Consider the following 26,617-nt stretch of genomic DNA (forward strand, 5'->3'; position numbering starts at 1 on the left):
ACTTCATTGACAGCAGGGGATGGTCCAGCCCGACCAAACTGTATTCTAGCCCTGCATGTGCCATACACTTTCTTTTTTCACTTGCTTCAATCCAACTAGTATCAGGGCTCAGCTCAAAGCTCCTCTGTGAAGCACCCTTATCCTTGGTCTGTACGCAGAATTAATCACTATCTTCTGTACCTCCATAGCACTTCCCTTATAGTTCTAGTATACTACTTTGTAAAATGGTGGTTTTCATGTTAGCCACTGAGCTTAAGGAGGCATTGGTCGAGTGGGGTGCACAATATGTTATCTTATCCATTTGTTGGCTAGCCATCAATCTATGATTTTGAATATCATTTAACTTCTCCATATAGAGAAAATATTGTATCTCACAGACTAAGTACATGATATTGGCATCATGTATTATTCATATCATTCATGTCTTGACATTGTTCTGTTTCTAGCACTCAATAATAACTTACTAGGTATTTAATAAATATATTGAATGAACAGATGAATTAATTCCTAGAAATTGATGGAAGATTGATTTAGGTATAGGAAAAGAAGAGAATATATCCATGTCTTTCAATTTTTTAAAATTATTTCCTTGAAATAATTGTACTGAACTAAACTTCTGTAGCAATTGAAATTGCTTCCTTCAACTGCTACAGATAATTATCAATTACGTGTATTATACACCGTGTTCTCTATTATACAAAGCATTTCCTGAACAGTACAAATGAGCACACACTGGCATGCTTAGAACAGTTAGGTCCTAGTGCAGCAAGCTAGTTGTCCCATAGAATATAGTCCTAGTAGCCTGTATAGAATAGATTCTGTAGTCGCCAGGGACCATTACTGCTAGGACCTAAACAAGTACTTACCTTTCCTGACCAGGCAACTAACCAGCATCATCATCTGGGTTTAAATTGTTAACTTCTAACTTCACCATTTCCTTCCTTCTCCAATGCTTCCCAGTCCTTTCCCCAATTTTATTTTTCATCTTTTTATATATATTACCTCACTTTCACTTACATTACAATCCTATAACCAGAAAACATAGAAGAGTGAATAACTGACTGGATGGATATTCTCAATTAAGGCCAATACCTTAAACATTTTCAAATTTTCCATATAGGATTAAATTAGACACCAACTATGATATTATTAATGCTCTCTTCTTTTATATAAATTAAACAGGCTTAAATAACAATAACTGTGATGATACAAACACCCCACATTTGCTTTAAAGTCTTTATTATCCTGAATATAAAATACAGAAGTCCTCTTAGGATATAACAGAGTTCTTTATGTGGAAACGTTATTTTTTTACAAGTGAAAAAATAAATATCTTTTGGAATAAAGGCTTATATGCTAATATGTGCCATAAAAAAGTAGAGATTTAATATCTGACAAAATGTCTGTGCAAAGAAACAAACGCATAAACACATTACTGCTACATTAAGGCAATATGAAAAGTATACTCAGAAATCTCAGTAAAGTGACAGTGTAGCTTTCTAGCTTTAAGTTAGCTAGTATTGCACCCAATAGTCATCAAGGTTTCCCAAAGTCCTGGAAAACCCACAAGCTGACCAATGTCCAAAATGCCCAAGTGGGAGTGGAAAACATGATTAAGAATATAGAAACAAAAAACCTGAAACCCCTTTAAGACATAGAGAGGGGACGACCAAAAGTTAATACTTAAGCATTTACCAAAAAAAGCATACGCTATCTAGATACCTACAATAAGGCTGTACAAGGCTTGATGGCTCAAGCAAAAGCGACCCCACAGGGTGAAGCTGGGTAGTGCTTGGGAGAGCTGGAGAACTGCCCTTGTTTGTATACTGTGAAGCTTAACACTCCCCCCTCCCAAGGAACATGCTCCCTTTTCAATCTTAAAATAAAACATCCCACCAACTCAAGAGGCCCAAGGAGTGCTGATTACTCCACCAAAATTGGTAGCATTTTATAATTGAAAGGCTTAGGGATGCGGAGAGGGGTGGGAAAAGCAACAGGAAGGCACCCGCATTGAGTTGTTTTCCACCAGCCAGACTGGTTTAAATCTGACAACTTTGTCAACTTTTTAAAAGTCACAGAATTGATTTTTAAATCTGTTTTCCTTCCAATCATTCTTGAACAAGTTACAAAAACAGGAATGACATTAAAACGTCTCTTTCTTTAAGAACAATTTTTCTATTAAAAATGTTCAAAGCTCTGTGACTGTACAAAAAAAAAAAATCTTCAAACCAGTTCTTACAAAACTGGCTGCAGGTAGGAAACTTCCCTTAGGATGCATTAAGGAGACTTACAACATCACTTCCTAAAAGGTACCCATATTTTGGCTATGTCGCCACCTAATGACATCAGAGATTTCACTTATTCCTTTACTTGATCATAAGAAGTATGAAAGTCTGAGGGATGTGTCAGTGTCCCGAGCTCTTCCTAGTCCCCACCACTGGCGGTGCTGATGGCATGTTTTGGTGGTGAGGAGTGTTGTATTCTTTTTCTTCTTCCTTTTTAAAAGATGTTGCGTGGCAGATGGGTGTTGGAGTATTTATCTTCTCCACGATCTATCATTTTCGGTTTATAATAGTGCAGTTCATGGAAACACAGGCTGTCCAGTAAGTGCACAGCAGATCAGATGATGGTCAGGTTGAGAAGACTGGTGTGGGTTGGAAGATAGACGTGCTGAACGTGTTCTACCCGCGACCTGCACACAGGACATGACTGCAAAAGAGAAGCCAGCAGAGCCTGTTAGGATACCTTCGATCTGTCTCTTCAGTGTCTACTTGTGATACCTACCACGTTCTCACTCTGTTTTTTAAATAAGTCATGGTCACAATTATTCCTGGCTTTAATTGGTAGAGATCTTTGCTTTCTAACCTGTTTGAAAGTTTATACTTTATAAGGGATTAAAAACAAATATTATGATAAAGGATAAATTGAAGGAAATGAATTAGGTTTTCCATCAAATTTTAAACAGGGTACAATGAATAAAGTGATTCTCAAAGACTTGCTCTGCGATGAGGCTGTGGTCCCCACATGGGCAGATTATAACCCTCGGGCAGTGATGCAGGAGGTTCTTCCAGAGACTGTGTGTGCTGGCTTGGGGCTGACTGAGGCCAGCGAGTGTGGCTCTGTTCCTAGTCATAGGCTTCTCAGTAATCATGGCCCTTCCTCAGCCACAAAGGGAGCCTTAGGCACAAGGGCAGAAAACGACAAACCCATGACCACTCCTGGGGAAGTAACTTGTCATAGTAGCATGATCTACTCTTAGGAAGGACACAGGCACTCAGTTAACTCATTATGTAACTCTAAAAACGGCTCTGAAATTAGCACTTTCTGAAGGACTAGATGTTATTTAAGGCTAGTTTTATAGAAAACCATAGTGAAATTTAACATTCTGGGAAATGAAAACAAATTGAAAAAATTATTGTAAGAGGAAATACAAGTGCAAGAAAGGAATATGATATATGAGGTGCTTTTATATTTTTGTAGTAATATTAAAGTTAGTTTGACTTGCTAACTTAAGAGCTACTCCAAGGGGCCCCTACATGCAAATGCAGTAATAAAAGGAAATTAATTACAAATAATCACAGAGTAAATAATCTACCTATGGATAATTGAGAATTAACTAAACTCTAAGTATTCCTTCTCAAATATTTTAAGTAAACTCTAAGTATTCTTTCTCAAATATTTTAAGTAAAGACAATCCTCTCAAGTGCCAGCAAATAGGAAGCAACATGAAATGGAAGAGGGAGTCTTAGGTCAGCCCTCAAGAGGCCCACATTGTATCCTCAGCTCAGCAGCTAACTAGATGCATTACTTGGTGAATCTGAACCTTGCTTCCAGCACTTGAGAAAAGTCTAGGGTTTGAGTAATTGCACTGTAGAAAATAAAACCCTAGTCCAAAATGTTTCAAAAGGGCAATACCTTTCAAGTCACTAGATACAAAGACTTGTCCAGGTGTAGGTGGACATCCTTGGTTTGTGCATTAGCTAGCCAGCACCTGGCATGTAGCAGGTACTCCCTATGAAGGGAGGGGCATGCGAGGCTGCTCGGGAAAGTGCTGGCGGACACCCTCACCTGGAGCTGGGCGGCACAGCTCTCACAGCACACAGTGTGCCCACAGGGGCAGAAGGCCGAGTTGATCTCCTCCCCACAGCACAGCATGCACAGCATGGCCTCCTTCAGCTTGCGCAGCTTCTCCTGCAGCACTCGGGTCTGCTGGCAGCTCAGGCCCTCGCAGCTCCTGCAGTTCATGCCATTCTCTGAGGACTTCAGAGGTGAGCTGGGAGGGCTGTGGTTACTTCTTGAGACCAGGTCCACGACACCGGCATTGTACAGAGCCCTCCTGGCGTGGTCATACACCTCCTTCGATGTTCTCTTAATATCGAAGACATACTTCTTGCCCAGGTTAATGTTTTCATTCAGAAACAGAGATGCCAAGTGGCCCTTCAAGTCTCGACTATACTGCATCATGACAGCACTTGTCACCGTGTCACACCTACAGGGAGGGATTGACAGCACCTTAATACTGACAAGCCTGCCATTCCCAAGATTCAGAATGTCAAACGCTGCTGTGAATAAGAAAATTAGTGTCAGCAGACATTTAATATTCTTATTTGCATGCTAGAAAGTAAATATATTTTTCCAATTTTATGTGTGTTAAAAATTTCAATGTTTCTCTGATAAAGCAGCTGTAAACTTTGGAGACAGTGAATGTGCCCCTCCAGCTGCAGGGACATGAGCTATAGTCCAAACCACTTTGTGGCAAGAAAAATACATTTTCCTTTGAAGTCTTGGTTTTATGTTAAAAATTTATACACATTTTCCATTCTGCTTCACAACTTGCATGTCTATTTTAGCATAAAAAGGGCTGAGGTTGCCTGCCAATTAGGTTTCTTAGCTTTAATTTTCCAAATATTTGCATGAAACCACAACTCTATTTAAAATCACCCTCTGAAATGGTAGCATCAAAACTCTTATTTAAAAATCCTTATGATGTAGTGAGGATTCCGGATAGCCGCTCTCCCAGAAAGGAGAGATGACTTGGGTCGTCCTGCTAGGAAAGGGCACAAGGCACCACCCGATCCCCACCGCCGCCCCACAGAAGGTGCTGTGTGCAGGTTGGGAGGAAGTAAGCTGGGGGAGGTGTCTGCAGCTCATACACATGCACTTTCTGTGGGAAAGGCAGGACTACGTTGCTAGGGACTCCACTGCTGCAGTAGAAATGAAGTGTTTCCAAGGCAGCCGGTTTCTTAGATTCGGTACAGGATTTACTGACACAACAATACCAGACACTGTAGGAGTCTCCTTGTCACCTGAAAACCTTCGAGCTGTGGATGGACACTAAGGTTAATAGCAGTACGTGCCTGTAGAAAGCATGCGTCTCCGTGATTGCGCGGTAGAGCCCGCTGGCTGCCCTGGTGCTGATCATCTTAAACAAGAGCACAATGCTGTTCCCAGACTCCTTGGTGACAGTCAAGTATACATTCTTTCCTGACTGGGTGGCCATCTGCACTACCGGGTAAGCTATCCTGAAAGACAGGAAGAGAAAGGTGAGCAAGTCCAGAGGAGAGATTTGTCATTCTGTCTGGACCTGTGTAGGATTCTCATGTACTCATGACCCACCAATAAAACCAGATGCTCATTTGCTCATTTAAGCACTTTGCTGTCTAGTTATGAAGGCACATGGAAAAGCAATTGTGGGTCAGTGAAGAGAAGTGTTGGAGCAAGTCTTGGGGTGTGTGTACATGTGTGTATTGGTGAAAATGAGATTCTTACAGCAGTGAATGACTTATCTGAAAGATATTAAGCCTGCCACATCAATACTTCTTAGTTTTTTTTAAATACTAAAAAACACTTTAGTATTTTAAAAAATTAAATAGTTATCGAAGCCTGAATAAAGTGAATGTATGTACCAAAATGAAACACTGTATTTCTAAAGGAAGACTGTTCAGTAAATCCTGCTCCATTTTCTATTTTCATGATTGGAGTTACAGAAGTATACACATACATAGGTCTAAAAATATTTAAGACTTGGGTTACCTATTAATTGGGCTGAAGTCATCTTTACAAATCGAGATTCCTTCAGGTCCAACTCCTATAAAGAGTTTCTGCCCTTCGCTGTCCCTCACGGAATGCCATTCAATGCCATAGTTTTCCATTGCCGACACAATCTGCAAGACCTGGTATTCAGCCGAAGCCTGGCTGGTCCCCTCCAACTCCTTATGCTTTGCAACAATGCTGTAGGACACCAAAAAGGCAGAGAGGTATGCAGATTGACTTATGCAGACTTTAGAGATAAATATGTATCATTTTCACTACTGAAGTCAACTGACACTGTCATTTATGAATCACAATATATGTGAGCTATATATTATCGAAGTTTCATTTATTTAGAAAACTTACAATAAAATACTTCTAACACTATTCAAGAACTGACTATTAAATGTGCAGTAGGAAAACTATTGGGGATGCTAGATGAGGGTGAATTTAAAGAATTATGAAAATTTTCTAAAAATACATTGTAAGAATTTTATATGTAAAAACTTCTCATCTATTTGTCTACATTTACTTTATAAATTTCATTAAAACAGCATTATAAGGGATTGATTAGATTGTTTGCAAATGAAAAAAAATGGAGGATTTATTTTATCTATTGTGGCAGACACCCTCTAATCTAGTCCTTAAAGACCCCCACCTCCTGGTGCTCTCACCCTTGAAAATGTCCTTCATTTGAGTATGAACTGGATTAATGACTTGCTTCTAATGAACAGAATATGGCAGAATGATGGAATGTCATCATCTTGGTGTTCTCTCTTGCTCTGACTTGGATTGCTTGTGCTGGGTGAAGCCAGCTACTACATAATTGCAGAGTTCCACAGAGAGGCCATGTGGTGAGGGAACGAGGCCTGCCAACAAGGCACAGGGGTCAGCCTGGAAGTGGGTCTCCTCAGGTGATCCTTTGGTTGAGACTGAGCTCCTTTGGTTGACAGCAGCCTCAGGAAAGACCCTGAGCCTGAGAACCCAGAAGAACTGTGAGATGTTTGTTGTTGTAAGCCACTGAATTTCAAGGTAACTAGTTACTGAGGAATAGATAAGGAGACACCTATGTTAGGTCTCTCCGTTTAATCCTTGCTCGGATAGAAGACCATTCTAGTATACATGGTAGATTTTCGATGTTAGGAGATTTGCATTCTTAAAAAGTGGGAGATTTAAAAAATTCCTGTTATATAGCATTCCGCACAACGGCATTTATTTGTGTAGACTATATGTTGTATTTATAGGTTTCTCAAAGAAAAGGCTAAGAATCTTTTGAAAGCTGGTAAAAGTGGGCAGTGGCCTAGTCTCAACCTCACAAATTATCTATATATATCATAGATCCATTTCCTCCTGGAAATTCTTATCAATTTGCTAGATCTATGGGTATAAACACTAGCCTTAACTGAAGTCTCACCTGTTCAAGGCCGCACTAGAGAGCTCTTTTGCACACAGCTCCTCGTAGCTGTACTTGGCAGTGTTCTGATTGTAGTCTCCAAACTTGGTCTGGGCCAAGAGGGCACTGAGTTCCACTGCCTGCTCTGGGGAACACTGGAGGTGGCCAGCCAGGAGGGCCTCCTTGATATGCAAGAAAAAGATATGCCTACAAAGCAATGCAAGCATGAGATTATGCTGGGAACTAACTTGGTGTCAACTCAACCTGCTTAGCATTTTCACAATTCCTTTTAAGTAAGGAAAACAGAAATTTAAAAAGCCACCCTTAAAATGCTTGCATTAAAGAACCTTCCTTATAATGAGTATTGTGGCAAAGTAAGTCTAAGGACTAAGTTTCTTTGGAATAAAAAGTGTAACCCAAACAAAAAGAAATCAAAGTTCATTAACATTCAAGTTATAAAATGTGAAATACCGTATTTTTCGCACCATTAAGACGCATCTGACCATAAGACGCACCTAGATTTAGAGGAGGAAAACAAGAAAAAAACTATTCTGAATCAAATGGTGTACTAAAATATTTAATAAAATATAACAGAATAATATTTCAACTATGTAAAGTGAACGGCAGTCAACAGAGGTATTAAAAACCATCATCACTGACATTAACAAATGAGGAGAAGCTAAGGTTCAAGCACTCTTCTAGTTTTCTGGGAATCCCAAGAACTCATCATTGCTAGTGTCAGAATTTATGAAGCTCAGTTGCTCACAATCACTGATACCACTTTCTTCGCTATCTTCATATATGATACTATCTTCAGTTCCATCTAAGGCACTGCCAATGCCACATTTTTTGAATGACTGTACAACAGTTTCATCCTTCACTGAGTGCCATGGTGTTTTCACCCATTCACAAACTTGAGTGTTAGCGGGCCTCTTCATTCATCCAGTAGGTGTCAGATCATGGTTACCAGCAGCCACCCATTTGTTCCACTCTTCTCACATAAAGACTTTAAATGGTCTGTTGATGGAAACGTGGAGGCTGTAACTGGCTGGTAAGACCCACAGGAATTACAGCTAGATGAGTCTTCACTTCTTTAAAGCTCTTTTTTGTAGTGTCACTTATATGTGCTCTAAACTGGTCAGGCACTAATAAGGTAGGTTTTTTTAGAAGCCCTCCAGGACGTTTGAACCACACTTTTTCAACCCATACTCTCATTCCATTTTTGTCTATCCATTCTTTCTCATGAACATGCACAACCATTCCTTGTGGAATCACTTCTTTTGGAAAGGTTTTCCTTTTGAAAATTAACATCGGTGGCAATTTGGTGCCATCTGTACAGCAGGACAACACAACCGTGTAATGGGTTTTCTCATGTCCTGAGGTTTTCGTGGTTATGGTGCTGGCACCTTTCAGATCACTGTCCTACACGGCACCAGCCACCTCACCCTCCTGCATAAACTGACTATTTTTCCGGAGCCACAGACTGGCACTAAGATGGTGTGAGGCCAGGGCATTACAGAATAGGAACTAAGGGATTAAAAAGTACTTCCAACCTTCCGAAAGCTCCACTTCCCCCCACTTCTCCCTTGGCAGTTAGCCTGGCATTCAAATTAAAAAAGCTCATTGCTTCTCACCCCCAACTATCTGTTTTATGACAAAGAGATGAGCTTTTTTTAAAATATATATATAGAATTTTTATTTTGTTTTTCAATTACAGTTGTCCCATTTTTTCCCCCGTTGCTCCCCACCAGCCCATCCCCTCTCCCACAATCATATCCCTCCCCGTTGTCCATGTCCATGAGTAATTTACACACGTTCCTTAACTAAACCCTTCCCTTACCTATCCCCCTTCTCTCCCTTCCCTCTCCCCCCTAAAAACTATTATTCTGTTCCTTGTTCTATTTAGTTCATTTGTTTGTGTTGTTCCTTAGTTTCCTGTATTAGGTGATATCATAAGATATTTTTCTTTCATTGCCTGGCTTATTTCACTAAGCATAATTCTCTCTAGTTCCATCCATGTTGTTGCAAATGGCAGGAGTTCCTTCTTTCTCTCTGCTACATAGTATTTCATCGTGTAAATGTGCCACAGTTTTTTGATCCACTCATCTACAGATGGGCACTTAGGTTGTTTCCAGCACTTAGCTATTGCAAAGAGTGCTGCTATGAACATAGGGGTGCATAAGTTCTTTTGAATTGGGGTTTTAGGAGTTTTCAGGTATAATCCTAGCAGTGGTATCGCTGGTTCAAAAGGCAGTTCCATTTTTAATCTTTTGAGGTAATTTCATACTGTTCTCCATAGTGGCTGCACAAGTCTGCATTCCCACCAACAGTGCAGTAGGGTTCCAGTTTCTCCACATCCTTGCCAGCACTAATTGTTGATTTGATGATGAGCTTTTTTTTATTTTAATGCTCTAACCAGGCTAACCGCCCAGAGAGAAGTGGGGTTTTTGGATGGTTGGAGGTACTCTTTAAGGTGGGGCCTTTAATAACAGGCACTGAGGGAGTTAAGAGGTATCACTAGTTGTAACAGTCACTGAGAGTATCGCTATCCTAGTTACAGGTTCTGGCGGACTACCCCCAGTGCCTGTTATGGCTAGTGATACCCCTTAATCCCCTCAGTACCTGTGTTACTGCTAGAACAGTGACCCCACCATAACTCTCTTTATATATACACTACACACGTCAGCATTTATGGCTGCTCACCCAGTTACTGCTGGCCTCCTCACACAGAAATCTGGTGTGCACTGGAAACAATATGGAGGTAGACGAGACAGCTGTAGCATCTAATGGAGCCAGTAGCCAGCTGAGAACATGTTACTTCAGCTCCACCCATCTTCCTCTCATGATTGGCAGAGCTTAAGACACAGTGATTGGTGATTGGAGGCAGTTCTACTGACACAGACCCCACCCAATGTCAGACAACTGGCAATTGGCATTGTGCCTCATACCCACTATTAGCCTCAGCTGATTCGACAGGTCAGTGGTTGTACCTGGGAGTGTCAGGCGGCTCTCTGCACCCTCCCAGGACCTGGGTGATGCACAGAGGTGGACAGCAACTGACCAGATGCCCTGAGATCCAGCAGTAAGTGGGACATTTATGCATCCCCAAGGGTTTCCCATGGGCTCACTGCTTCCTCTTCTAACAGGTGTCGCCACCGCTGACAGATCAGGTAATACACAGTCTGTGATGCAATATTTGCTCCATAAGACGCACAGATATTTCCCCCTACTTTTGAGGGAAAAAAAGTGTGTCTTATGGAGTGAAAAACACAGTAATTACACCCAAGCTTTTCCACTAAAGCTTTTAAAAAACAAATTATTGTAATCAGAAAAAACTTGACCTTGACATGGAATTAATATCTCAACACCCTCGGCTTTATTCAGATAACCCCCCAATTTTTACTTTTAGCCCAAACTTCTTTCTTAGGAATTGGATTCAAATGTCCAACTGCTTGCAGAGTTCTCACTGGGATGTTTTCCAGGATCCCTGTTTTAGCTCACTCAAAACCAAACTCACTGTCTTCCCAAACCTTTTTCTCCCGGTGGAAAGCACAGTCTGACTTGTTACATTTCTGAATAAACTCACTTTTGACTATTAATCTTATCTCCACCTACTTTCTCTTTCTGGAAACTCTTTAAATCCAGCTTTATTCTTCCCACTTTTACCTTCTCTGCCCTATCTGCATCTCTAAACTGTCAGAGAATTTTCAATATCCTCTAAACTGATCTCTCTTCTGGATTCCGTGCTAATCCGCTTTCCAAGCTTCTGGGATGTACTTGCCTTTCCTCTGCCTAAAATCCTTCAAGGGATCCCACTGTTTCCGAAAAAGCACACTGTCAGCATGACACCAGTCTTCTCCACCCTTTGGCCCCATGTCGCCTGTCATTCCCTCCTGCCACTACACCCAGGGAAAGGAACAATTCCCTGCTCCTTCTGTCCTGAAGCCCATTCTTTCTGTCAGCTCATTTAGCTACCATTTCATCTATAACACATGCAAAACTACTTATTCCTCTATTATAGTATTTGACATATTCTAACTTCTTAAGTTCCTCTAATGTCAGAGGGCTCCATACGTGTATGTAAAACTGCACAGTCTGTTTATATTCATCCCCACCTTAGTTTCAGTCCATTTGACCTAACTGTATACAATAGTATATTCCACATTTACTAAAAGGTCTTGAGAGAGCATACAAATGCTAGACAGATCGGCCTAGGTTATAAAATTTGTCTCTGGTAAATGTATAAATCTAACCATCCTCTGACAACTTGTTATAGCCTCTGAAACATCCTCAAATGCCACAATATTCCTTCCATTAATTGATTAGCTATGACCACTAGTAGAGCTCTGAGCTGTGTTCTGAACAGACGTCACAAGATCAGCTCCCTCCTTCAGCTGGATACCCTACTCCAGTCCTCAACACTGTTTTTATTCATAGATTAGTCTGTGTTTAATGTTTCAGGTAGAGGGGACAACATGAGAAATGTACAAAAAGGAAGAAAGTGAGACTAGAAATACAAGGAAGGGCACTACTCAGAGTCTTGTCAGGCTGACAAGAGCCATTAATCTACATTTAAGAACTGTTTAAATTTAATGTTTCCTGACTTGCATGATGATAGAGAAATGTTTAAAATAATAAGACTGTTCCAAATACTACAGTTACTTCCTTTATTCAAAGTCCCTATGAAAAATCACAATAAGATACATAATAGCAATGAAAGAAGATAAGCATGGTTTTTATTAACCTAAACATCTGCTAGTCTTTAAAGGATTTCTGACATACCACTAAACTGTGAAGGGGGTCCCTTCTGGGGCAAAGAAATAACCACAAGAATAACTTGTTTTAAAATAGCTATCTGAGGACTGAGGCCTAGCATTCCCATAAAATGTTGGTGTCACAGCACTGCTTTAGCCCTCTAAAGGTTTTTTAAATGACCATTCAGTAAACTTCATCTTGGTTATATACCTCTGTCTCTGTATTCCTCAGGGGAGATATTAGTAGAAATGAAATCTGAATACATGCTTACATTAAAGAAGAAATTATGTGCTGAAAGGCTGTAAGGCTAACTCTTAACAACAGTGTCTTTTAAGTTATTTACCAACTATCAAGTTAGAGACTAGTTTCTGCTTTATTGAAAAGTGTAGCTTGCAAAAGTTTCAAAATTGATCCAATTTCTTTTTCCAAGCCATACATGCCTACTTCTGAAGAGACAGCTGCCAAAATCAGAGGCAAAGCAGCAGTAACTAAATATTAACAGCAGTCAGCAGCCCAGGAGTAATGCAGATCCTCTCCTGGCATGTGGGTCAGAATTAAAAAGGGGGTGGGGACAACTGGTCTTTTCTACATACTCCACATTCTAGGCTGGACGGCAATCATTGCCCTGTGAGTAGAACCCTCCATTTTACTGTTGACATAAACTTTCTGATCAGGCCCTTCCTGCATTTTTCAGTTTCATGGCCACAAAGAACCTTTTCATTTCTAGTCAACAAATATTTGCTGTTCATTCCCTCTGTGCCAAGCCCTATGCTGGGGTTACAGGGTGAACAAGTCTGTTCCTTTTAAGATGAAACTTACAGCCTTTTGGTGTGAAGTAACACAATTCTATCAAAATAATTCCTGTTACAAACTGCCTTTTGGGTGACCACTTTATGCTTTCCAGGAGGACAGAACAATGGAGCAGTGACAGCAAAGGTCACCAGCTGTGACGAGCCATCAGAAGACTCTATTTAATGTGCTCTTTCTAAGAGGGAGAATGGCAGAGGATGGAGACACACTTCCAATAAAGAATCCAGTGATGACTCAATAGTTAGGGATGGCTTTGAATCAAGTATTTTCTTCTATTATTTTCTCTTGAACCATCTGGTCTGTAACTGGCTCATGGATTCCCCCTCCCCCTCCCCCCCCCTTTTTTTGTAAAGTGGGTGAAAAGTTACCAATAATATCAATAAAAAGTAGATGTGGTCAAAGGAGTCATGTCTGCAGTTTTTATTTTTTTACTGAAGATCAAAAGTGGTTGACATTTCTAATTCAATTTAGACTACATGTTAGAATCACAAACAGAATGAAAGCCCTTGAAAATAACTGTTTTCTTCGTTTTAAGTAAATGTCTGAATACGTCCTATAGAAACAACTTAAAGTGCATTTCCCAAGCATTTTCCTGGTTGCACCTTAAGATTCATGATTCTTCAAGTTTTATCCAGTTACTAAGAAAGTGGGTATTTTCAATATATGGATCACATTTTGAAGGCCAAAATGAAACATTCTGGCTAACTTATATCTTTGCATTATGGGTACAAATGAATTCATACTTACTGTAGCATTTTTAGAAGATTAAAAAATAAGAAGTGAATAGAAGGATCTTCCAAATTTTAATTTAAAACAAAAGAATCACATATTCTTAATATATTTCTGTTTCCAAGTGCTTTGAATTTCCTCTATTCTAAAAATTAATTTCTTTCCACAGCTTTAAGGAATAGAGTCATTTACTTTTATGAATTGTAATCAGAGAACTTTCCTCTAAACACTGGCTTGACTCATAAAAAATCTTCTAAAAATCAAAGTAGAACTTTCTGCAAACCAGTTGGGAAATTGTCTATCTGCTCATCACGGATGGTTACTCTCAATTATTGCCCTCTAGGTATTTTTCCAGTTACATCATTTTAAAGAGCTTTTTGTGACACAAATGTAAAATGACTATGTCCACATGCACTATTAAATTCAAAATTTAAGAAACTAACCCAAAACATCTTAAAAATGGCTAAGTAGCTATTTTTAAAAACTCTCTAGTCCCAATAATTGAACTATATCAAAAGATCTGACTGAACCTGGCCATCCATTAATAATGCTTGGTTTGTCCCTCACCTAGTTAGACCCCCACAGAGATGAAGGGAATGCCTCCCTCAATCTAATGAGTCACTTAACCACATCAGTTTATTTTAAACCAAAGCCTGCCAAGTTATACTTTAAAACCATCAAATCAAAACAGAATTGCTGTAAGAGTTTTTTGTTTTGTATCTTAAGTTCTAGGGAAACAAAAATCATTTCAAGATGGATCACAGCTAGAACTATGATGCTTTTAAAATGAAACAGAGGAGAGTATCTTCATGACACAGGGGTAGGCAAAGGTTTCTCAGGACACAGTCAGTAAAAATTGTAAAAGAAAAAATAAAGAATAAATTAGACTTGGCCAAAATAAAAACTTCTAGTCATCAAAAGGCATCAAGAAAACAAGTATGCTACTGGAGAAAATATAGTATTTACAAAACACATTATCTGAAAAAATAAAACTGGTAAATTCAAAGAATTTGCAAAGCTCAAAAATAAAGGCAACAACAATAAAAATGGGTAAATGACTTGAATAGATACTTCACTAAAGAAAATGTACAAAAGGCCAATAAACGCATGAAAAAGTGTTTACATAGTACTTTTAAATCCTCACCTGAGGACATGTTCATAGATTTGAGAGAGAGAAAGAGAGAGAGGGAGAGAGAAAGAAACTTTGATCAGTTGTCTCCCGTACAAGCCCCAATGGGGAATTGAACCTGCAACCTAGGTCTGTGCTCTGACTGAGAATCAAACCTGAAACCTTCTGGTGTAAGGGACAATCCTTCAATCAGCTGAACCACCTGGCCATAGCAAGTGTTTACATTATTAATCAAGAGACATACAAATTAAAACTGAAGGCTGGCAGAGATGTGGAGGAACTGAACTCTCAGACATTCTTGGTGGAAGTGAAGGATGGTACAAGGGCTTTGGGAAAAGGTCTGGCAGTTGCTTATAAAACTAAGTTGTTTCCTCCTCTATGGCCCAGCTATTCCAGTCTTAAGTATTTACTCAAGAGAAAGACAAGCACATGTCTACCAAAGAGACTTGTTCATAGCAGCTTTATTCATAATAGCTGGAAAAAGGTCTTCATCAGTGGGAGTATTGATAAACAAATAGTAGTACATTCATACTATAGAATACTATTCAGCAACAAACAGGAACAAGTCACTGATATATACACAATGTTACAGATCTCAAAAAATCTATGATGAGCAAAAGAAGGCAGACACAAAAAGCATATGCATGGCATGATTTCATCCACATAAAGCCCAACAGGCATAACTAATCTATGCTGAAAAACCGTAACCCTGGTTGTGCAGTGGGGTGGGTAAGGGTGGGGAAGGAGGGTGGGGACTGACTTCAGAAGGGCATGAGGAGACATTCTGGAGTGATGGTAATATCCTAAATCTTGGTAAGGATTTTGTTTAAATAGGCATACCCATTTGTCAAAAACCCATTTAATGGTGTAATTAGAATGTGTGCAATTCATCATATGTAAATTTTATATCCAAAGAAAAAAGAACTGTAGGCAAATATTGGGTTCTAGTTAATGATATCCATACTGAAGTATGTAGGGGAAAATGTACCTACATCCAATTTATTTTGACAAGCATCAGAAAGACTGATAAACAGATAGAGGGATCAAAAAATAGGTAAAAATGCGATAAGGCAAGTAAACTGTTCATAGTAGAATGTAGGTGGGAGTATTGAGCATTTACTGTAAAATTCTTCAACTTATCTGTATGTTTGAAAATTTTTATAAGGTTGAGGAAGAAAAATAGTAAAAATCCCTTAGGATCTAGGTTCAAAAAATTCAAATGAACAGCTTATACCTAAAATGAACCAGCAAACCTACACTTCATGGAAGGCTTGCAATTGAGAAAACTGTGACAGCCAAATAATTACCAAGTCAGGTCTTGGTTCAGGCTTAAGGAAATTCTCCTCAAAGCTCAAAATGCAAAATGGGTATGACAAATAAATTTGTTCCTCCTTAGGCTCCAAGAAGTTAAAAGATAAGGAGATGGGGGAGGGTAGGAATGGGAAGGACATTCCCAGCTTCAAAAGTGATAAAATCTGTACTTCTAAAGAATAGGATTACTCACCATAGATACCTGTTCTTGGTAAACAACAATCCAGGCATTCCTGTAGTTTAAAAGTGTTAACTACAATCTCTTTCTTAACAATGTAATACTTAGTGAGGCTGCTAGTAGGTCTGGGAGAAGTCAGGCACCAGGCTGCAGTGCAATACAACTAAAGAATAAATATACCTGATAGCATGGCAGCTATGTACCACTGGTCACCCTGAGTCTGACGCTAATTGCCATCTAAATCTTCAAATCTTATTTAAAAATTATATGGTCAAGATTAAAGTTCATTTTCATTACATAAAAATCAATTCCTCAATGGTCTTTGGAGATTTCATACAAATACTTAAGTATCAGAAATTCATAGAGACTTAAGATGGGAGACCTTGGCTAAAATTAACATATAGCAATAATAACACAAATGTTCTATATTCTGAGCAAAAAGAAAAATAGAGAAATTAGAATTCAGAAATTGAATTAATACCGTCTTTGGCAATATTATATGTCTTTTTACCATTTTTACTTTCCTGGAGCCTATTTTGTGTTTGGGCATAAACAAAACAATAAACAAATGGCCTACATGGTGGGGTGGAGAGGGTGAAGGAAACAAAAGAATGCTAAGCACTGAGCAATTTCTTAACAGAGGATAATCACTACAAAACATGTTTATAATGGTGAGACTTCTTTTCGATACTTTCAAACTCTTCAGTTTATAGAAGCAAACTGGAAAAATATTTCATTTTCTGTAAGAAAATATATATAATCAGTATCCATTAACCTGTTTTTGTTTATTTCCAAGTTTGTAACTCATTGATTCAATGAATATTTATGCACCAGGCACTTGCTAGATTCTGGGGATACAATGTGGATCAGCTCCCTGTTTCATGAAATTTAGATGATTAGAGTGGTTGACAATAAACAAATTGTCACATCAATAAATGCAGTATTATATGCTCATTAAATGCTATAAAGGAATGTTACACAATGTCCTGGGAGAGTTTAGTCTCTTAAGTGGGCCTAGAGACGGCCTTCCTGAGGAGTGGTGACTGAGCTGAGGGCTAAAGGAAGTCAGGATTTAACTAGGGACAAGTCACCCATCACTGCTCACATCACTGACAATGAAATTCAATGTTCAGGATTACAGTATTTCCATAAATATTTAGTTCAGGACTCACCAAGTCCTTATGTTGGGGTTGTTTCTTGGGGAAGAGAATTGTGGTGTTGGTTAGTCTTAACCTAAGCTGGAGTGCCCCTAGCAAAGACAGCAGAGCTCTTCTAAAATGTGGCAAACTCAGAAGAAATAGATTTTATTGACAGTGGATGGTATAATTACCATCTCTGAAGATGAAGCATGTAATTCCCTAATCTCTGGTTTTGAAAATGTTGACAAAATCTGGTCCGAACTGCTGTGAATACCCAAGAGCCTTTGAAAGGCAAGAATTTCAAAGATTATTATTTTAGACCTACATCGAGAAAATGTAAGTTTCACTTTTAGAATCCACAGTATGGCAAACATCGCTGAAAATACCTGCTGTCTCCACCTCTGAAATGTGCCAGCTAAGTCTAAACCAGGCTCTCTGGTTACTTTCCAGACCTCCATTCAAGAGCAAACATAATAATCTGGGTAAAGAACCAAATCTGAAACGAGACCAAATCAGAGACCAGTTGACTCTACCTACCAATCTAAGCAGACACTTGATACATTTTTTTCTGTCCTCAGAGAAATGTATTGCGGTATATCATATAGAGAGGAAGCAGAAGCAAAGTAAAAAAATGTATTCATAGAAGAGGTTCTAGGGACAATTTTGTCCCAGGCTTTCAATTGACATAAAGAGCTGGTTCAGTCTTTCAAGTCTGCATACACTGGAAGCCTGTGGCAGAGTTGGACCTAGAATGCTGGGTTTCTGCCTGGACCCCAGTACCCTCCTGTTACAATCAGGCTTTCCTGCCTGCCATTCTCACAGCAGCCTCCCTAATCCAATGCAATCTAATATTGATATGTTAACTGGCCCCTGGTGAGACCAGCTCTACTGTGAGCAGGCTACTTTAATTGTCCACAGAGGACAACTCAGCCAGGATATTTCAGCACCACTTAATAAACAGTCCAGATACTTTCAGTACACTAAATGTACCCTTATGACTTGACTTAAAGAGAGTAAACAAACACCTCTCATAACTGGACTGGTAAAGCTGACTTTACTCACTACATAAATACATCTATTTTATTTTTGTGCCATTTCATATAAATATTTTATAATGAATAAACATCAGTAAGTTAATCAACCAGCTTTATTTTGCTAACATAACATTAGGGGAAATAAGCATTTTGTCCCTATTGTATCAAGCACATAAAAACAATGCTGACTGTATAACTAAACTGGACACAGTACAACTTATGATCCTAATTAAAAGATACAAATGCTAATTACAAATCACTTTATCTAGTTATTAAGGCAGAATGCTATATAAACTTTAGGTGACATTTTCTTAAAATTCTGTGTTTCAGACTATCCCTTCCACAAAAACAACTAAAATTCATCAATATTTTAAAAGTCAAAAGCTTAAATCACACTAATTTTTCAATAAGATTTCAGAAGGACCTAAAATCAATTAAAATTACCTAGTCTAACTAGGTATGTGCATTCTTTGAGTGCCATGAAGCAAGAATCTCAAGAGTCAAAGTCAAATGAGTCAATAAAGTAGGAAATTTGATTCTAATTCTAATTCACAAAACATATCTATTTCTTGCCTGAATAAAATAATTTGATAATACTGTATTTATTAACTCAATTATAAGAAAGCACAGGTAAATACTATCTTATAGTAAATATTAAAGTCTATAAACATTCATTATACAAATGTAGTATACTGTTATAACTACAGCCATTGTTTGAATGATGTATTCACTCCTCCAAGCTTCTGAAGATATTTAAAAAATAAATGTGTCATCAAAATAGATTTGCATCTGGAGGTCCTGAAATGATGACAAAATCATGATAAAAGTACACAATGAAAATAGCAATATTTGTGTGTTATATATATTTTTCTTCCTTGACTGACAGTTATCACATTGAAGTGAAAAGTGAAAGTTTTCACAAATCAGTTTTAAGTAAAAAACAATAACAACAACAACAACAAAAAACCCAAACCATTCTGATCCATATAGACAACTGAAACATCCTTAAACGTGCAATCACTTGGATATTTGGCAAGACATTTTTAGGAGCACTAAGAATTCAATATGCCAGTTACTTCAGAAATAAAATTGAACATTTCTCTCACTCTTTAAGGCTCCATAACAAGGCAAAGCAGAAATTTCAAATTCAAATGAAGAGATTTCAAAATATGTTTTTATCAGTCCTTGGGTAAACAAAAATGTGATATGTTAAAAACTCTTAAAGTATATTGTTCACTCAAAATTACTCAAAATTTTAACACTCACATTTTTCATGTGCATTACAAATTTTCAAGCCAAAGGATTATAATAAACATTAGAATTTATAGACTCAAAGTTTGCTGCATTTAGAACTAGTTGTTTTCCCTTTTTCTTTTCCTTTTCTTTTCTTTTTTTCTTTAACATGCCACTATACGATTTAGGTCTGTGGCATTTCAGCAATAAATATTAAACACTGGTTTCCTTGTTTGGCTCATCCTTCAGAAAGTATTACTGTCAGTCCAAGGGACTGGTGGTTTTCTAGAAGAAAACAATCTAAACTCGAGAATCCTATGTAATATATCTTTGGGGTGGGGTTCGGTTACACCTGCCTTCAAAGAATTGCTTTACTAAATTTTTGAGAAATTTAAAAACTTTAAAAATTCTGCACTAAGTTGCACTGTAATCTGATGCTAGGTTGAAGAAGTTGACCAAATTTAGGTGATCCAGGAGGAATTGCTTCCTGCTTTCTGTTAGAACAGTCTACAATGACCTATAGTAACATTGCTGAGGCAGAGGTTACTCTCGGGCAATAGATGCTGCTGTCAGGAAGTCTACTGGGTTCTTTCCTTCTCTCTCTCTCTATCAGATGTGGCACTAATCTCAAGTGTTTGTAAGAATTCAACCCTGCTCTCTCATTGCGTATAAAGACAAGAAAAACCACAAGAAGAGTTGGAAAATGTACCTCAGGCCAACTATATATAGCACCCTCTTCACCTCAGTAAAAGGGCCATGACATGGAAAACTTCTAAGTTATGAACCAACTCTGTATCAAACAAATTTGCCTGTGAATGAACATCTCTGGGAAGGTGCAATGGACCAAAAGGTTTATTTGACATTGGTTTATTTTAGCATCACTTTACCTACCTAGTCTGCTCCTGTAAGATGAGATGAGGCTCCACAAAGAACTTGACTCTCAGTTTAAGCCGGTAAGGGGCTAGCCCATCCATCTGCTGGGAGATCCGGTTTCTCAGATTTAGCCATAAACTCTCACCTTTGCTACCCGTAAACTGCAGTCCAAAGTAATCGACTTCTATAATTCCCAATCGCCTGCATACCTAAAACAAAAATGAATGCCACCTGGATGAGCAAGTGGTCCACGAAGTCAAAGCAAACCCACGGACTCCATGTATCTAAGACTCCTGCCTACTTTTTACAGAGTTCAACAAGGTCCTAGTTACTGTTGTGAACTAGAAGAACAAAGTTCTAAGGCTCCAGTGATGCTAAATCACTAGGAGAAGTTTACAGGCGTGTCCTTCCTGTAATACCTCGGACATGGCCAATGGCAGTAAAGGAAAAGGAGTCCTCAAAAGTAGCCTTCCAGAAAAGCTGAGGGGGGGTAATCTCAGGACATTTTTTTTTTCTTATTCCAGTCACCAGAATTCCCCCCACCAGCACAATCGACACAGCTGATTTTGGCAACTTATTATCTGGACAGTTTTAAACATCTGGACTCAAAAAAAGTTACAAAATGAGGCAACATGCCACAAGTGTCAGCCAAGCTTTACAAGAGGTTTTCCAAACATCTCAGGTCTAGGGGCTTTGGGAGCACAGTGCTTCACTTGAGATCAAGTCCGCTGCCTGCCATACCAGTACCCACTGTTTGGAACCGTCCCTCACTTCTAAGGAAACGCTGCGGGCTTCAAGACAACAGAGAAGTAGGTGCCCAAAACCTACGGTCCTCCGATCCCCCGCAAATCCGGAGAAACAGGTGAACGGTCCCTTTGAGAAGCAGCAAGAGACAAGGGCCCGGCTTGTCAGCCAAGCAACCCGGGACCAGAGGGCCTCCGGCTACCTCATCCTGAGAGGCAGCTGTCATTGCCAGGCCCCGCGGGACCAGGCAGGCATCAAGCACACACCTGCGGCAGGTGTGCTGGACCGCCTTCTTCCGGGAAAGTGCCGGGCTGGGGGGCTGGGTGGCCCGCCGCCGCAAGCGTCCTCCGCGCTCCCCACACGCGTTCCCGACGCGCCGGGATGGTGGCCGCGCGCCCCACGCCCGCGGGGAGGAGGGTGCGCCGGGCGGGGGCTTGGGGCGCGCTGCCCTGAGCCGCGCTCCCCCGCGGCCGCCGACGCAGCTCCTCCTGGCCCCTGGCAAGTGACGCGCCCTGGCGCCTGGCTCCGCCGCGAGGCCCCCCCCCCCCTTCGGGGACAGACCGGGTCCCCTCTCGGATCCTCATCCTCACCTGGTTGAGGCAGTCCTCGCCGTTAGCTTTCGCTTCCACCTCCACCTCCATCAGCACCGCGTCCGGCCTCGTCACATAGCACAGCATGGCTGGGGCCGCTGGGGCCGCTACAGCTGCCTCCTCTTTGGTGTGCACGGGGCTGCCGCCTCCAATCAGACCCAGTTCCGGGCTCGGCAAGGCTGGCCCTCCGAAGGCTGCTGCCCTGCAGACCCCTGTCCTGAAGACACTGGACGTCCCCAGCGCCCTGCCGCCACCCCCTCGCTAGCGAACCCGCTCGCCTGCTGGGTTTCTCAGTCTCCACGACGGCGCCGCACTCCAGCAGTCCGACTGCCTGCGCCGCGACAGACTCCTCAGATATAGCGGCCCCGCCCCCTCCGGCTGGAGTCCTCGCCAATCACAGAGGCTCCGCCCCGCCTCCACTGCCCCACCAGCCAATAGGAGCTCCAGCTCAGCCTCGGCCGCACCTCCCAGCGCCTGCTGAGTTCCCTGGGCCGCCAGAGGAGGTGGCAGCTTGCGGCCGCTGGAGTACTGCGGCAGGAGGAAGTCCTGAACACACCCGTTGCTTCTGCCCGCTGGGCGAGACTGCAAGGAGCGAGCGACCGCCTGGGGCTCTGCGGCGCTGACGCCTTTCTTTTGGGCTTGAATTTACAGTGATTGAACACCTCCAAGCTGCCGCCGTTTTTCAGAAACCTTGGGTATCTCCAAAAATGCATTTCGGGAGGCGAAAGCAAAAAAAGAAAGGGAGCAACCCCAAAGCCTAATGAAAACTATTTTCCTCTGCGATTACCACAGCAGGTTGTTGGAAGGTGAAGTGGTTGTCCCTTGTTTCAGACTTCGTCAGTGAAAAAACAATCCGAGCGTAAGTTTTTGCAGTTGAACAACGAGCCAGGGAACTTGGTCTAGTTCTTCTATATGAATCCTCTCCAGCGTTTTCTATTTACCTGTTGTGTTGAATCAAAGTACCTTGTAGGGCACTAAAGCCCTCTCTCAGGTTGCTCATTCTATCGCATGTCTTATCTTATTCATTCATTAAATATTAATTGGGCGCCTGTTGTGCTGCCCTCTGGTGTTGTAGATGGACCTGTGCCCTCTCACCTTTTTTTTTGGTATCTGATGGATACACCTCACTGTTTTGTGCTGCTGAAATAGCCCCGTCTTGTATCAGCTCCTTTCCCCCCTTTCCTTTAATTCCAGTTTACTGACCTGGGAAAGTTATTTGGGAGATAACATTTGGCTGATTTATCTAATTCAGGGGTCCCCAATCCCTAGGCCACAGACTGGACAGGGAGAAAGTTTAAAAGCAGCAAGAGAAAAGCAGAATTACTTACAAAGGAGTTCCCATAAGACTATCAGTTGATTTATCAAAAGAAGCTCTGTAGGAAGACGGGACTGGCAAGAAGTATTCAAGTGATGAAAAGCAAGCACCTACAACCAAGATTACTCTATCCAGCAAAGCTATCATTTAGAATGGAAGGGCAGATAAAGTGCTTCCCAGACAAGGTAAAATTAAAGGAGTTCATCATCACCAAGCTACTATTACCTGGAATGTCAAAGGGACTTATTCAAGAAAAAGAAGATCAAAACTATGAACATTAAAAGGACAACAAACCCACAACTATCAACAACTGAATCTAAAACAATAAAAGCAAAAACAAACTAAGCATACAACTAGAGCAGGAACAGAATCATAGATATGGAGATCATATGGAAGGTTATCAGCGGAGAGGGAGAAGGGGGAGAATGGGAGAAAGTTGCAGGGGTTAGGAAGCATAATGGGTAGATGCAAAATAGACAGGGATATGTTAAGAATAGTAAAGGAAATGGAGGAGCCAAAGAACTCATATGTATGACCCATGGACTTGAACTAAGGGGGCAGGGATTGCTGGAGAGAAGGGGGTTACCAGGTGGAGGAGGGCAAAAGGAAAAAATTGGGACAACTGTAATAGCATATTCAATAAAATATACTTAAAAATAGAAATCATAATTAAGTGGTAAAGTCAACTGAGCCAGTGGAGTACTGGTCATTCAAATACACCCAAGAACCACAGTTAGAATGCTAGAGCTAAAGACAGCTTGGGATAATATTTGTAGAGTGTGATGTGATAGTTGTCTGGCTGAGAAATTTTTCTTCTGGTTGAGCATACTAGGTGTGATCTGGCTGGCTGGATATGTCTCCTTGCTTTTTCCTCTCTCAACACTGCACACACTACTGCAAACACCCTGTGTTAGGTCAAAGGAAAGGCCTACTTCACCTACCTCCTACTGTTCATTTAAAATATAGGAGCATGGAGGGAAGAACACTTAGTGACTACTCAAAAACCTGTTTGCTTTCACACATTATTCAAGCTAATTATTCACATAAGCAATGTTTCATTTTGCACTAGCATGTTAGAATGTGTCGAGTGAGCTGAAATCTCTCATTTGAAGTATCAGACATGTGAAATTCAGAAGTAGTTTAATTTGACCCTGGCCTAACTTCAAAGCAGTGTCTCATTTCCAAAACTGGTTGTTTAGAGTGAAAGAAGGGATAGAGAAAGAATAAGTAATGCTTGGTCAGTATTGCAAACTTTGGAACATACCAAATGGAATTGTCTTCATTAGCAGACACTTTAACTGATTCTTTTTCTGTCTGTGAGGGTAGTTCATGTTCATAGTAGACTACTTGGAAAAGACTTAAAAATACAAGGGAAAAATGAAAATGTAATTTTATAAGATATTTCTAGTTCATACTGATGTTTTACTTTTGTACTTTGCATGCAGTGTGCTCTAAATTTTTGTGGTAATATAAACAAATATAGCACATGAACTTTTGGAGATATATCAAGACAGCAAGAGATTCCTGGGGTGGGGAGTTCCAAATCTATAACTAGTGTGAATATTAAGAAAATTATAAACAGAAAGAACAATCACCACAAAAAATCCAACTAGTACTGTTTCTCAGCTGTACTCCTTTTTTTCCTCCCCAAAACACTATCCTTTCCTCTGTTTTTCTTCTCACTGCCTGTATGTCTTGAAAAGTCAGAGTCTGTGATATCCTTACTTCTTTGGCACATGTAATTTAGTTGAGAGATACTCAGAGCTGGGAAATCATTTCCAACTTGGCACATTTTGTTTAACAACAAAAATATTTTGTTTAATGTTTTTATACCTGTCTCTTACTTAGAGACATGGTCAATAATTAGACCTATGTTGTCTCAAGTCTGGTGATATGTAGGTGCTAATCCAACCACAATAGGGTTTGCTATCATTCTGATTTTGAGAAAGGTTGGGTGGGTGTGAGGGATGAAATTGGAAACCACGAAACAGAGGACACCCAATCTACTCCAGGCTCAGATTCACAAACCTGTCCTAACTGGTAGGTGTTCTAACCAGCCAATCTATAATGACACTTCTCCCCTGCCCCTCACACTGTATCTAAGCATGCCTTCTATAAAGGAAGGTAGAGCCAAGATAATGTATTTTGTGGACAGGTGTGACACAGAGATTGGTGGGGGTGAACATTTCTCAAATCAGTGGAACATTAGGGAGTACGAACTTTCCAGGGAGAAAGCAAACATCTGTTTGAAATGTTATAGAAATACCAAAAGTACAAGAAATCAACTACTTATTTTGGAAAAACCACAAGCTTTTGATAAACTAGATAGAACAAGATAAAACTATGAGTGCTTGGTAATGAGGCAACTTCTCACTAAATTTCACTTACAATTTTATTGTTGCTGAAATTTGTAGGGTCTATATCATTTGATATAAAAATCTTACCCCTCCTTCAGTTATTTCACATTTTGTCCTTGCTGTGTTCTTGGAGAGTGTGATTATGAAACTAGAAAAGTCAGCATTTGTGCTGATTGTCACTACCAGAACCAATAAGTAGAGACAAGGATTTCATCTTTATAAGTGCTTTATTCAGATACCAGGAATCTGAGAAGATGGAGGATTATTTACCCTAAAAATTATCTTAACATCTGATCTCAAACTGATCTTTTTATAAGTAGATGAAAAGGGTAGGTAAGGGGTTTGGAAAAAAGGTTAATTAGATAAGAGTTGCAGCCTGGTAGTGCTTTTCCTAGATTTTCTTTGTCTACTAATCAACAATTCTTTATCTGCATCCCAGAAATTCTCTCCCTGGAACACAATGGCTCAGGTACTATCTAGATTGTTTGCAGATGCCATGGTGCACAAAGGTTGAATCGCTCCTGGAGTCATGTAGGTCATGTATTCCAGTTCTTGGAATAACAGCTTTCCACATGCATTAATCACTCAATGCATTAAGCCTGTCACTCATTACTACAACTAAAATCTTTAACTCTTGAGTTCCCCTCTCATTCCCCTCTGTTAGTTATCTCATTTCTATGAGATTAGTTTTATATGGAAGTAATCATTTTGCTCTTGACTAAACAGTTCTTCCATATATTAGAAACTGTCCTGCAGGTAGTTTGACATAATTAAGGTCATAAGATACATTAGTGATACTGTTGCAATTCATCTCCAAATCTGCTGAAAGCATAAAACAGCTTTTAGTACAGCTGACAAAAGTTGTATACTCTCCAGGTGGGGCTACATTAGTGATTGTTAAAGGAAACATTTCCCTGTCATTTAAAATTACCATCGGACCCCAATTATAAATATTGGCCATCTCAAAGTCCAGTCCACTTTTCTTCTAGTTGGATTT

The 26,617-nt window shown here is 40.0% G+C and overlaps 1 protein-coding gene across 1 annotated transcript; it reads right to left on the reverse strand.

Moving 5' to 3' along the window:
* Positions 1–1,231: 1,231 nt before the first annotated feature.
* Positions 1,232–22,264, reverse strand: MYLIP (myosin regulatory light chain interacting protein). The gene is made up of 7 exons (XM_090271752.1): positions 21,949–22,264; positions 20,633–20,823; positions 7,445–7,630; positions 6,034–6,231; positions 5,358–5,522; positions 4,069–4,489; positions 1,232–2,709 (listed from the first exon to the last, which is right to left on the reverse strand). The coding sequence occupies exons 1-7, from the start codon at positions 22,033–22,035 to the stop codon at positions 2,620–2,622; spliced, it is 1,338 nt and encodes a 445-aa protein (XP_090127878.1). The 5' UTR covers positions 22,036–22,264; the 3' UTR covers positions 1,232–2,619.
* Positions 22,265–26,617: the final 4,353 nt, after the last annotated feature.

This window comes from Furipterus horrens, unplaced genomic scaffold, assembly GCF_987537825.1.
Source record: "Furipterus horrens unplaced genomic scaffold, mFurHor1.1.pri manual_scaffold_3, whole genome shotgun sequence".
Taxonomy (NCBI): domain Eukaryota; kingdom Metazoa; phylum Chordata; class Mammalia; order Chiroptera; family Furipteridae; genus Furipterus; species Furipterus horrens.

Excerpts from the sequence above, each read along its gene's own strand:
- MYLIP (XM_090271752.1), bottom strand. The coding sequence starts at position 22,035 with ATGCTGTGCTATGTGACGAGGCCGGACGCGGTGCTGATGGAGGTGGAG. Across the intron at positions 7,631-20,632 it reads ATCTTACAGGAGCAGACTAG|GCATATCTTTTTCTTGCATA; the intron begins GTAGGTAAAGTG and ends ATTGCTTTGTAG. Across the intron at positions 4,490-5,357 it reads GAGACGCATGCTTTCTACAG|GTGTGACACGGTGACAAGTG; the intron begins GCACGTACTGCT and ends CCCTCCCTGTAG.